Source organism: Nomascus leucogenys, chromosome 22a (genome assembly GCF_006542625.1).
Source record: "Nomascus leucogenys isolate Asia chromosome 22a, Asia_NLE_v1, whole genome shotgun sequence".
NCBI classification, from domain to species: domain Eukaryota; kingdom Metazoa; phylum Chordata; class Mammalia; order Primates; family Hylobatidae; genus Nomascus; species Nomascus leucogenys.
The window spans coordinates 1,970,964-1,983,841 of record NC_044402.1 but is presented as its reverse complement, the minus strand read 5'-3'; the positions used below and the strand labels follow the sequence as shown (position 1 = coordinate 1,983,841).

The window sequence follows — 12,878 nt, the reverse complement described above, 5'->3', positions numbered from 1 at the left end:
CGTGGTGGCTCACGCCTGTAATCCCAGCACTTGGGGAGGCTGAGGCAGGGGGGATCACGAGGTCAGGAGATCAAAACCATCCTGGCCAGCATGGTGAAACCCTGTCTCTACTAAAATACAAAAAATTAGCTGGGCATGGTGGTGCATACCTGTAGTCCCAGCTACTCTGGAGGCTGAGGCAGAGGAATCGCTTGAACCTGGGAGGCAGAGGTTGCAGTAAGCTGAGATAGCGCCACTGCACTCCAGCCTGGTGACAGAGCAAGACTCCATCTCAAAAAAAAATACATCCATCTATCTATCTATCTATCTATCTATCTATCTATCTATCTATCTATATCTATCTATCTATCTATCTATCTATATCTATATATCTATATATATATCTATATATCTATCTATATCTATATATCTATATATCTCTATATATCTATATATCTATATCTATATATCTATATATATCTATATATCTATCTCTATATATCTATATATATCTATATATCTATCTCTATATATCTATATCTAGCTATCTATATATCTATATATCTATATATATATATCTCATATGATTGAGCCTTTACAGCAATAATTTTACTACATCTCTCTCCACAGTTTTGCCTTTTCCAGGATGTCATGTAATTGGGAATTATACAGTATGTATCCTTTTCATGTTGCCTTCTTCTACTTAGTAATATGTATTTATCTCCCTTTATGTCTTTCCATGGCTTAGATAGCTCATTTCTTTTTAGCACTAAATTCCATCGTCTGGATATACCACAGTTTGTTCATTCATCTTCCAAATTTCCTGCTATGTTCTGCTTTAGCTGTGTCTCATTAGTTCTGCTATGTTGTGTCTTCATTTTCATTCATCTCAGAGTATTTTGTGATTTCCGTTTTGATTTTTTCTTTGGCTTATTGGTTTTTAGGAGTGTGTTGTTTAATTTGCACATATTTGTGAATTTCCCCCAATTTTTCCTGTTACGCATTTTGAATTTCATTCTATTGTGGTTGGAGAACATATTTTATGTTTTCTCTGTTCTTTCAAATTTATGGAGGTTTGTTGCATGCCTAGCATGTAGACTGTTCTGGAGAATATTACATGTGTGCTTGAGAATAATGTCACTCGTTGTTGTTAGATGGAGTGTTCTATAGATGTCTTTTAGGTGTAGTTGACTTACCGTATTGTTCAGGTCTTCTACTTCTTGATCTTCTGCCTGGTTGCTTTATATATTATCGAAAATGAGATATTGATGTCCTCAACAATTGTTATTGAATTGCCTATTTCTTCAATCTTTCCTGTCAGTTTTTGCTTTATGTATTTTGGTTCTCTGTTGCTAGGTGCATATATGTTTATACCTGTTATATCTTCCTGATTGATTCACCCATTTATCGTTATAAAATTCCCCTCTTATCTCTTGTAACACTTAATTTTAAGACCTATTTTGTGTATTAGTATAGCCATTTCACTTTTCTGTAGTTGCTGTTTGCATGACACATATTTCCATTCTTTTACTTTCAATCTACTTAGTGTCTTTGCATTTAAAGTGTATCTCCTGTAAACAACATATTCTGAGTGGGATCATATTTTTTTTCTTTAGAGATTGAGTCTTGCTCTGTCACCAGGCTGGAGTGCAGTGGTGTGATCTCAGCTCACTGAAACCTCTGCCTCCTGGGTTCAAGCGATTCTCCTGCCTCAGCCTCCCGAGTAGCTGGGACTACAGGCATGTGCCGCCATGCCCAGCTAATTTTTGTATTTTTAGTAGAGATAGGGTTTCACCATGTTGGCCAGGATGGTCTTGATCTCTTGACCTTGTGATGTGCCTGCCTTGGCCTCCCAAAGTGCTTTGATTACAGGTATGACACCACACCTGGCCTGTATTTTTAAAATTAGTCTAACAATCTCTGCCTTTTGATTGGATTGTTTAATCCATTTACATTTAATTTTGTCACTGATATAGTTGAATTTATGTTGGCCATGTTGCTTTTTGCTTTCTGTATGTCTCATATTCTTTTTGTCCCTTTGTTTCTCTTTTACTGCTTTCTTTTGCATTTAATACATATTTTGCAATGTAGCATTTTACTTTTTTTTTTTTTTTTGAGACAAGGTCTCACTGTGTTGAGCATGCTGGGTGCAGTGGAGTGATCATGGCCCACAGCAGCCTTGACCTCCTGGGCTCAATTGATCCTCCCACCTCAGTCTCGTGAGTAGCTGGGACTTACAGGTGCATGCCACCACACCCTGCTAATTTTTGTATCTGGTTACTTTTAAAATCACCTAAGGAGAAGGGAGGAGGCAAAATATGTATTTACAGTATCTTTTGTCATTACGTAATTACCTTTACCAGCTCTCTTTCTTTGTTCATGTGGGTTTGAAATACTCTCTGGGGTCATTTGTTTTCAGCACAAAAAAACTTCCTTTAGTATTTCTAGTAAGGTGGGTCTGCTACCAAAAAATACTCTCATTTTTTTATTTATCTGGGACAGTCTTTATTTAGTCTTCATTATTGAGAGTTTTACTGAGTATAGGAATCTTGATTGACAGTTGTTTTTTCTTTGAGCACGTTGAATATGTCATCCCACTGCTTTCTGGCTTCCATTGTTTCTTCTGAGAATTCAGCTGTTAATCTTACTGGGGTTTTCTTTGTATGTGGCATGTCATTGTTCTCTTGCTGCTTTCGAGATTTCACCATGTCTTTGAATTTCATTATGGCTTTTATGACTTCCTGTAGGACTGGCACAATAATTGAGCCTTTAATAGGCATTTTCATCTTTCTTTTAAGCCACCTGCTTTTGGATGCATGGTAATACCATTGAATTTCATGAGTCCATTGACTACTAAACTGAGCTCCTTGGCAGGAGGCCATGCTGTGCAGGAAATAATGGAAACGAGAAAGGCATCTTTAGGTCCATGGTTGGGGGTATGACAGAAGCTTTAGGTGCAGAGAAGGCAGACCTGAATCCAGAATAGGATCTGTATCTATTTCCATGAGGGTAAATCAGTATCTCCTTCATGATGGAATCAACCTGTCATCAGCTGGCTGGGCTGGTCCCCCAGGGAATGGTGCCATATTTGGGACTTGGCACTGCCCCTTGCTGTTGTGTGGTTGGCATCCAGCAGTGGTAGCAGCCAGATGAATCTCATCTCAGGAAAGTGCACAGTGTTGAGTTTGTGTGTAAACCTTCATCCCTGCTACCCGTCCACTCTGTGTGTTGTCCAACCCTGGAGGGACTGGAGAAGGAGGCTGGGCCATGTCCACAGGCAGGGCCTGTTGCCTGTCTGGTGACTGAAAGTCTCCTCCACTGTGGCTGCCTTATGGGCATTTCTTGGTACCTCTCCATCAGATCTCCTTGTTATCAGCCTTGTCATTTCCACATCCCTGACCATCTGACCAAGCTCTTAGCCTCTGCCTGTTGACTGGGGTGAACCCAAGCTCATGACCGTGTCTCCTTCCACCCGAAGTGGTTCCACCAGATGGACTGCCTGACCTCTGCTCACTGGGAAGAGCTCCCTTCCCCACTCACTGTGTGTGAGCCTCTCCTCTGGGTGGGGCTGGGATGCAGCAGACGTTTGCCCCTGGCTGTTGCCAGCATCCCATGCAGGCCCATCTACAAACCAGGGCTGTGTTTTTTATGGTGGTGGCTGCCGTCTGAGGTCATAGGTGTGGCTCACACTCATAGGGAGAGATGGAGGAGCAGCAGGAGCAGTGACCATGGACGCTGAGCCACCTGTGCTGCAGTGACTGGTTTACCCCTCACACCCCTTTCTCCTTTGTAGTGACTGTTCCCAGGCATTGCCTGGATTGCCACTGCATGGCTTTTCCATGGCTCCCTCCTCAGCTCCCATTACTTCCCCAGAGACTCCCTGCCCAGCCAGCCCTTCTGAGAGCACTCCATACATGCACCTCCCTTAGCACTGCTTCTTGTGTTCCCGTGTGTCTCTTTAGGTCTTATTGCTAAATCGAAGGTACCTTGCCTGTTTTCTTATTTCCTGTCTGTCTCTCCAGTTAGAATGTAAGCTCCAAAGGGCAGGGAGCTTGTCTGTCTTGTTACTCCTGTATCTTACACAGAGGAGGGTCTGGCATGTAGGAAGGGCTCACAGGTTTATGGAAGAATGAAAGTTCTAAATTCACACAAAAGTAAATATATTGACAGTAGCAAGGAGGTGAGTAGATGATTTGAGATTTTGGTCTGTACAAATCCTTTCTAATAGTAGTTTGGACTCCTGAACATTTAAATTTTGCTTGTAGTTATTTTAAATGTTTTTTACTTTGAAGTTCTGGATTACAATAACTAAATTTCAAGGAAAACTTCTGCAGATAGTAAGTTTTGATAGGAGAAAGTATTGGGAGTCAAAAGGCTTAAGTCCCCTGAATGACTATGGGGCCTTGGATGTTTTCTCATCTCTTTGGGCTTCTGTGCTTTCTTATGTACAATAAAGAACATTACATTGGATGACCTGTAAGAGCTTTTCAGGATTAAAAACTTGTAATATTAGGATTGTAGAGAAGCAATAGCTGTTACTAGCCTTCATTAATATTTGTGCACATCACATTTTTAACAGGAACAAAGCCTGGTCGGGTGCCCAGTTTGTGTTGGAGCGAAGCAGTGTGTTGGTGTTTTTGCCAGGTAAGAACATCATAATTTTGTGACTTGGAATCATAATACTCTGGAGAGAGGCTAAGTTTGTGCCTAACACAGATTATGAAAGATGGTATTCTCCATAGGACTTTATTCTTTTTACACTTCAAGTATGTGAACAAATGTAACTTTCAGTTTGACTTTTTATTATAACCCTTGCATTTCTTTTTTTTTCCTTTCCTTTTCCTTTTCCTTTTTCTAGATGGAGTCTTGCTCTGTTGCCAGGCTGGAGTGCAGTGGTACGATCTCGGCTCACTGCAACCTCTGCCTCCCCAGTTCCAGTGATTCTCCTGCCTCAGCTTTCCGAGTAGCTGGGACTACAGGTGCACGCCACCACGCCCGGCTTATTTTTGTATTTTTAGTAGAGATGAGGTTTCACCATGTTGGCCAGGATGGTCTCGATCTCTTGACCTTGTGATCTGCCCGCTGTGGCCTCCCAAAGTGCTGGAATTACAGATGTGGGCCACTGTGCCTGGCCAACCCTTGTATTTCTAAAAAGATTTCTTATTAATAATTAAGAGTTCATTTTTTTTTTTTTTTTTTTTTTGAGACAGAGTCTCACTTTGTTGCCCAGGCGGGGGTACAGTGGCAAAATCTTGGCTCACTGCATCCTCTGCCTCCTGGGTTCAAGTGATTCTCCTGCCTGAGCCTCCCAAGTAGCTGGGATTACAGATGCGTGCCACCATGCTTGTCTAGAGTTCAACTTTTTGAAGGCAGTCTTGCCACCTTCAAAATTTCCAGTAAAATATTTGGCTTTGTTAAATTTGCATTTTACATATATGGTTATAAATGTGAGGTAACTGTCATCAGTTTGCATTGAAAGCTTATTTAGTAATGGTAAAACATACTGTTATTATAATACCATGAGAATCATCAGGGTAATCTTTGAGTTCCCTTCTCAGTGTTTGAGAAAACAGGATTTTAAAATACCTTTCTGAAAAGATGAATTTATGTTAAATTGTACTTTTTCAAAATTACTTGATTTTTAATTCAAGTGGTATAGCTTGATGAAACATTATGACAATAATTCAAATATTTTCTGTTGTAATATATAGAGCATAAACAGATTTGTTCTTACAATAATGGAGAATGAAAAACATGCAATGAAAATAGCTTACTTAATTTTGGAATGCAACATATGAGTTTCAAACTTTTGTCATGTTTTGCTTAGCCGATAAGGATTTGTTTACATGCAGGGAACAACCATTAGCTGACAGTGGGGTGGGGTTGCATGTGCCTTGGTAAATATTTGTCAAATGACTTCTGTGCATAGTATTGTATTAAGGGGAAAACATCACTGAAGTGGAGCCATGTCGATACTGGCGTAAGAACATACCTAACATGGGCCGGGTGCAGAGGCTCACGCCTGGAATCCCAGCATTTTGGGAGGCCGAGGCGGGCGGATCACGAGGTCAGGAGATCAAGACCATCCTGGCTAACACGGTGAAACCCCATCTCTACTGAAGATACAAAAAAATCAGCTAGGCGTGATGTCGGGCACCTGTCGTCCCAGCTACTTGAGAGGCTGAGGCAGGAGAATGGTGTGAACCCGGGAGGCGGAGCTTGCAGTGAGCCAAGATTGCGCCACTGCACTCCAGCCTGGGTGACAGAGCAAGACTCTATCTCAAAAAAAAAAAAAAAAGAATACCTAACATGAGATACATACTCTATTTTATTTATTTTTTTAAGAAAGGGTCTTGCTGCGTTGCCCAGGCTGGAGTACAGTGGTGTGACCCTGACTCACTGCAGCCTCTGCCTTCTGGGCTGAAGTGATATTTCCACCTCAGCCTCCCAAGTAGCTGGGACTGCAGGCATGCACCCTCATGCCTGGCCAAATTTTTTTTTTTTTTTTTTGGTTTCTTTTTGTGGAGACGGTTTAACTAGCTTGCACAGGCTAGTCTCGAACTGCTAGGCTCAAGTGATCTCCATGAAGTGATCCACCTGCCTCAGCCTCCCAAAGTGTTGGGATTGCAGGTGTGAGCCACTGCTCCTGGCTGATAAATACTTATTACCTGCTAAACATTGCCTGAAGAAAATATTTATAAGTGATATTTTACATTTAGGGTTGCTGTCTTTTTAATATGTTCATGTGAATTCAAGTTTGATAGATGTTTATGTGTTAATTGATCTTTTGTGAACAGTTCTGTAGTAGTTTTCCAGGGCTGCTGTAACAAAGTGCCACAAACTAGATGTCTTAAAAGAGCAGTCATTTATTCTCTCCCTGTTTTGGAGGCTAGATGTTCAAAATCGAGTTGTCAGCAGGGCCATGCCCTTTCTGAGCCTCTTCCTCTTTCCAGCTCCTGGTAGTGCTCCCTACCTTTCTGAGCCTCTTCCTCTTTCCAGCTCCCTAGTGCTCCTTGACCTGTGACTACATCACTCCTGTGTCTGTTGTCACATGGCATTCTCTGTTTGTGCCTCTTCCCTTCTTGTATGGATACCAGTCATTTTGGATTAAGGGCTCACCCCATTCCAGTATAACTTCATCTTAACTAACTACATCTGCAATGACTCTATTTCCAAATAACACCACATTCCGGATTACTGGGGTTAGGACTTCAACACATCTTTTTAGGGGACACAGTTCAACCCATAACAGACTCAGATTTGAGAATCAGGGTGAGGCAAGAGCACATGCTAGCTTAGCTTTCAGCAAACAGGACGGAGGCCTGATGGAAATGGTTTAGCACATCCTCATGACCAAAACTTTACAGATGTTGTTTTTTGATTGTGAAGATTTTGCATGCTTATTATAGAAAATTAGAAAATCTGGGGGTAAAAAAGAAATCCAAAAATTACTCATATAGCCAGCACCCACAGGGAGTCACTGCTGTGTAAAGGAAAACTGGAATAATATGGTTTTTCCCTATGTTTTTGAGTTACTACTAATTAATGTCACTGTGTACTTGTGTTTCTGGCCTATTTAGGCAAAGAGGATAAAGAAGTCAAATAAATTGGTAAGGGCTTCTTTGAAAGATATGCCATTTTAATTTAAAGGTTGGTTTCTAGCAGTAAATACAAACATGTTTATTTCCCTCCTCCACTTTTTTCTTCCCTAGGTCTGGGTGAAATAAATTATATGCATGAACTTCTCACAAACCTGGTTCATAAAAGGTATGTTGAAAATGATACAGCTGTATTCTTCTAAACCATTGTATTGTTTCTGCCTTAAATAGTTTTAATTATCTCAGTATTTATTTTTGTATCTCATGTGTATCTATTCTTTATGGAGATTTTATCTTAGTAATTTCTTAGGTTGCAGGTCTATCCACTCCATTCAAGTGTGGCTTTAGAAGAACAGAATAATGTATTTTTAAGTCCAGTCCCTGGGTACAGAAAGGTAGGAAAACTGGGAAGACAAGTTCTAAGTACTTCAGGTAAATTTTCCTTAGAGACTCTACTCATGAAAAATATTTTCTGGGTGTCGTGGCTCATGCCTGTGTTTCCAGCACTCTGGGAGGCTGAGGTGGGTGAATCATTTGAGCTCAGGAATTTGAGACCAGCCTCATGGCGAAACCCCATCTCTACAAAAAATATAAAAATTACCTGAGTGCAGTGGCATGCACCTGTAGTCCCAGCTACTTGGGAGGCTGAGGTGGAAGGCTTGTGCCTGGGAGGTGGAGGCTGCAGTGACCCGAGATCACACTGGTGCACTCCAGCCTGGGTGACAGAACAAGACTCGGTCTCAAAAAAAAAAAAAAAAAAAAAAAAAAAAAAATCACATTTCAGCAATGTGTTCTGTAGTTAGTGGTTAGTCACTTAAACAAATATTTACCTAATGAGCCAGGTATGTTGTTAGTTTTGTGTTTTATTTTATAAATCAGTTTGCTAAAAAGCTAAGATTTTTTGTTTTCTCAATTGAGGAATTCTGATGCCTTTTAATTCTTCTTTAGCATTTCTTTAACTTTGGGACTGTTCTCGTGTCCTTGAAACCACTCTGATGACTCTGGTTAGAAGCCATATTCTAGGTCCTGCTTCAGGAGGATTTCTTTATCTCAGATTATGTGTGAATGATGGAGTTGTTTTAACAAGACCCTTCTAGAGCTGCTTGAGGTGATCAGGGGGCCTGAGCTGACAACCTCGCCCCCTTGATTGCTTTGGAATCCCTGGGAGCAGCCTTGGGTGGTATTCTAGGGCAAGTACAGGCAACAACCCTTCTTCTAGAAACCTGGCTGTGCCCCTGGGCAATTCCAGGACCCCTCTCCACCCCACCAAAGTTACCACACCAGAAGTCAGGAGTAGCTCCCTTTGCCTGTGTCTCGTCTGCCTGTGTTTAAGCCCTTGCTGTGTTGTATGTGGCTGGTTTCCATTCTGCAGGGGCTTCTTGATCAATTGTGATGTGTATAAAATAGAAAAATTGCTAATTTTGAAACCTGAGTTCAGTATTTACATTCAGAAGCTTTAAAATAATTTTCGCATTTTTGTAAACTTTGCCTAATGATGTCCAGAATATAGTAGAAATGTCAGCTTTTTTCTTTGATGTTTAACAGATTATTCTGTCCACCAATATTGCAGAGAGTTCTGTCACAGTTCCAGATGTCAAATATGGTAAGATACTTCTCCATTTACCTCCTGGCATTAGCCGTAGTGCTATATTAATTGGCTTATTCACCTCACTCAGGAACTGTTCTTCTATTCCTTCCCATCTCCTCCCGTTTTAGAACACAGAATTGAGAAAAGTAGGTTTACGTAGTTTCTCCCATACTCTCAGTTCACCACCTCCTCCTCTGAGTGTACCATTTCATGCTTTAGGGCAAGCTGGCTCATAGGAAGTGTTTGGGGTGTTCCACTGGGCCTTGTGGGAAACAGCTTTGGGGCTGCCAGGTGGAGTTCTGTGACTGGAGGAAGGCAGATGTGGGGAGGAGCTCAGGCCGTCTCAGCTCTGAAGGTTGCTTGGCAGGACACCATGTCAACTCTGGAGCAGCCCACTTTGTCATCTCATCTCTTGCATATGTGTCTGTGATTACTTTGTGAGATTGCTTCTTCAGTGAGTTTTCTAAATTCATTAACTTATATTTGAAAACCTAACACATGTGTCGGGCACTGTTCTCAATGCTGGCAGTACAGTGGTAAGACAAAGTCCAGTCCTCATGGCTGCTACGTTCTGGTGGGAGAGAGAGAGGCTTAGCAGGTAAAAAGGTTTTTATAATTTCAGGTACAGGTCAATGTTGTATAGGAAAATAAATCGGGGAAGGGGTTACAGTTATTGGGGAAAATGATCTTTCAGATAGGATCTTTCAGATAGGAATTACCTCTTTGAGGAAGTGACATTTTAATGGAGACCTGAATTAAATGAGGAGTGAGCCATGCAGAAAGGTGGCTGTGGTGTAGGGAACAGGTTTGAGGAGCATCACACGACTAGTGTGGCTGGAATGGGTAAACCAGGGCAGATGATAATGAGCAGGTGTTTTGTCTGTACCGTCGAAATAGCAGTAAGCAAAATAGACAAAAAGCCTTCGTACTCGTGACACATTCGGCGTGGGTAGATAAGTACAGATATGGAGTAAGTTACATGATGGTGAGTGTATGAAGAAGAAGGAGGGGGTTATTGGGTAGGGAGTGTTAGGGAAGCACCATTGAGATTGCAGGTGGAGTGACCAGGGAATGTGACAAGTCACATCCTGAAGGAGGTTAGGGAGGGAGTCAGGTCCATACCTGGCAAAAGAGTGTTTAGGGTAGGAGAAGGCAAGAGTGTGCTTGATGGTTGTGAAACAGCACCATCAAGCAAGGAGGCCAGGGCAGCTGGACCAGTGTGAACTAAGGGGAAAGGAGCTGGAAGAGAGGCCTGGGGGTAGCAGGGGCCATGCAGGGCCCATAGGGCCTGGTACAACCTTTGCTGTGCTGGGCAAGATGGAGAATTGTTGGTGAGTTTTGAGGACAGAAATGACATAACCTGAAGTTCACTTAACAGGATTTCTCTGGGAATAGACTAGAATGAGGCAAAGGAGAGAAAAGGAAGAGACTTAGGAGGGTGTCACAAGAATATAGGCGAGAATGGGTGGTGCTTAGAATAGGACAGCAGCGGTAGGGGACAGGAGGTGGGGGCAGATCCCAGGGAGATTCTGAATGCAGAGCTGGGGAGGATATGCTGAGGTCTCTGATAGAGAAATTATGAGAGACACATTTGGTCGGCCTTCTAGACGTGTGGCCTGAGAGACTGGGAGGATGGAGGCTCCTGCGAGATGGTGAAGGCTGTGGGAGGAGCAGGGTAGGGTAGGTGAGGAGCTGGGATTTGGGCTGAGACATGTGCTAGATGTTCAGGTGGAGGTGTCATGGAAGCATCTGGCTGTGTGAGCCTGGAGACCAGGGCTAGGGAGCAGCTGGCGGGGGCGTCAGCTGATGACTGGCATTGGAAGGCAGGAACCTGGCCAAGCTCTTCTGGGAGTGCACAGAGGGAGGGTGGCCCCGGTGTTTAAAGGTGGGCAATAAGAGCAGAGGGGCCTCCAGGGCAGTGGGAAGAAAGCCAGTGAACACAGAAGCCTAGACACCCAGTAGGAAAGGGTCTTGAGGGGATGGAGTGGAGGAGTGCATCAGATGCCCATGGCAGGTCAAGGAGAACCTCCCAACGGGGCTGTTGTCAGTGACCTTGACAAGAGCAGCTTTGGTGGAAGCAAGCGTCTGCTTGGAATGGGCTCAAGAAAGAATGGGAAGAAATGAACCAAGAACCGGTGGCGGCAGACAACACTCCACAGGTGTTTTGCTGTAGGGGAGCAGAGGAAATGGGGCAGTAAGTGAAGGGGTGGCCCAGGGGAGTGAGTGTTGCCGGTGGGAGATCCCCAGTGCCTTGGCTGTGTGAGGGGGGAAAGGTGTGGTGGAGGGGAGGAGGCAGGCCACGGATGAGGATCTAAAGCACAGAGACACTCGGCAGCTTATCCAGCCAGGCACACCCACACGCACACTTACACACCCACCCACGCGTACAGATGCACACATACACACACCCATCCAGACACACACATACCCAGACACCCAGATTCACCCACAGGCACACACAGACGCGGGATTTGAATTCTGGCAGTCCCTTGCATCAGCTGCTCTTCTGTACTGCTGTTGTAATGATGCTCTTTTGGAGAACGTTACTCTTTCGGGTGCAGTCCAGGTAGGCCTTCTTATGACACGTTGGGTCTTACAGGTTATGCATTCTTTACACCCAGAGACTCCCCGTACTCAGCAAGAAAGGATGTGACCACCAACTCCCCATCCTGGGCAGGAGTGGTCGGTGCGTGGCCCAACATTTCTGCCTGTTCACTAATTCTTAAGGCTGCATGTTTCAAATGGCTTTATCACTATGCATTGTGATTTATTGTGCAATAATCTCTTATTAGCATGGTATTTACAGTCTTTTTTTTTAAATGGCAGTTATAGATTTTTGTTTGACTAGAACTTTGGTCTGTGATGAAGATACAAATTATCAGAGTCTGCGATTGAGTTGGGCCTCTAAAACCAGCTGTAATCAGAGAAAAGGTAAGACATTTGTGTTAAAGCACAGTAATGAGTCATTGGTGACACAGTGGCACATTCAGGTGCTTTTTTTTTTTTTTTTTCTTCCGAGACGGAGTCTTGCTCTGTTGCCCAGGCTGGAGTGCAGCGGTGTGATCTCAGCTCACTGCAAGCTCCACCTCCCGTGTTCTTGACATTCTCCTGCCTCAGCCTCCCGAGTTGCTGGGACTACAGGCGCCGGCCACCACGCCTGGCTAATTTTTTGTATTTTTTAGTAGAGACGGGGTTTCGCCATGTTAGCCAGGATGGTCTTGATCTCCTGACTTCGTAATCCGCCCACTTCAGCCTCCCAAAGTGTTGGGATTACAGGCGTGAGCCACCGTGCCCGGCCATTCAGGTGCTTTTCTAAAAAATTCATTTTTTGCACTTTTTACTCAGATATTTCCTTTCTTGGAACCAGTTTTAAGTTTTTAGCAATGGCTTCTCATATTGTCAGAGTGTCCGTTTAAATCCATGCTTCTTCTCTCTTCTGATGTATGAGGTCTTTGTACATCATGGATAAACCCCATCATCCTGACACTATGTTTTTTTCTTAAAGTTAAATTAAAAAATTATTGGTGAAGAACTATGGAAACCAAGTGGATCACTTCAGTAATTTTTGATGATTTGATTTCTGTTTAGCTTTGATCTTCCTAGGGTTAGTTTTCCTAGTGGTTCCGCAGAGAGTTCCGGAGTTGCTGCATCAGCCACACGTATCACTGGGCAGAGATGAGGGTGTGTGGGGTCACTTTTGGGGTCTTGGGATG

At 43.2% G+C, this 12,878-nt stretch overlaps 1 protein-coding gene across 1 annotated transcript in view; it reads left to right on the top strand.

Moving 5' to 3' along the window:
* Positions 1-12,878, top strand: part of TDRD9 (tudor domain containing 9) — a 126,790-nt gene that overhangs the window by 60,882 nt on the left and 53,030 nt on the right. The window contains exons 9-13 of the mRNA XM_003276197.3: positions 4,559-4,623; positions 7,692-7,746; positions 7,888-7,972; positions 9,123-9,180; positions 11,992-12,096. Of these exons, the coding sequence (XP_003276245.1) occupies positions 4,559-4,623; positions 7,692-7,746; positions 7,888-7,972; positions 9,123-9,180; positions 11,992-12,096 (368 nt within the window). The remainder of the gene's footprint in view (positions 1-4,558; positions 4,624-7,691; positions 7,747-7,887; positions 7,973-9,122; positions 9,181-11,991; positions 12,097-12,878) is intronic.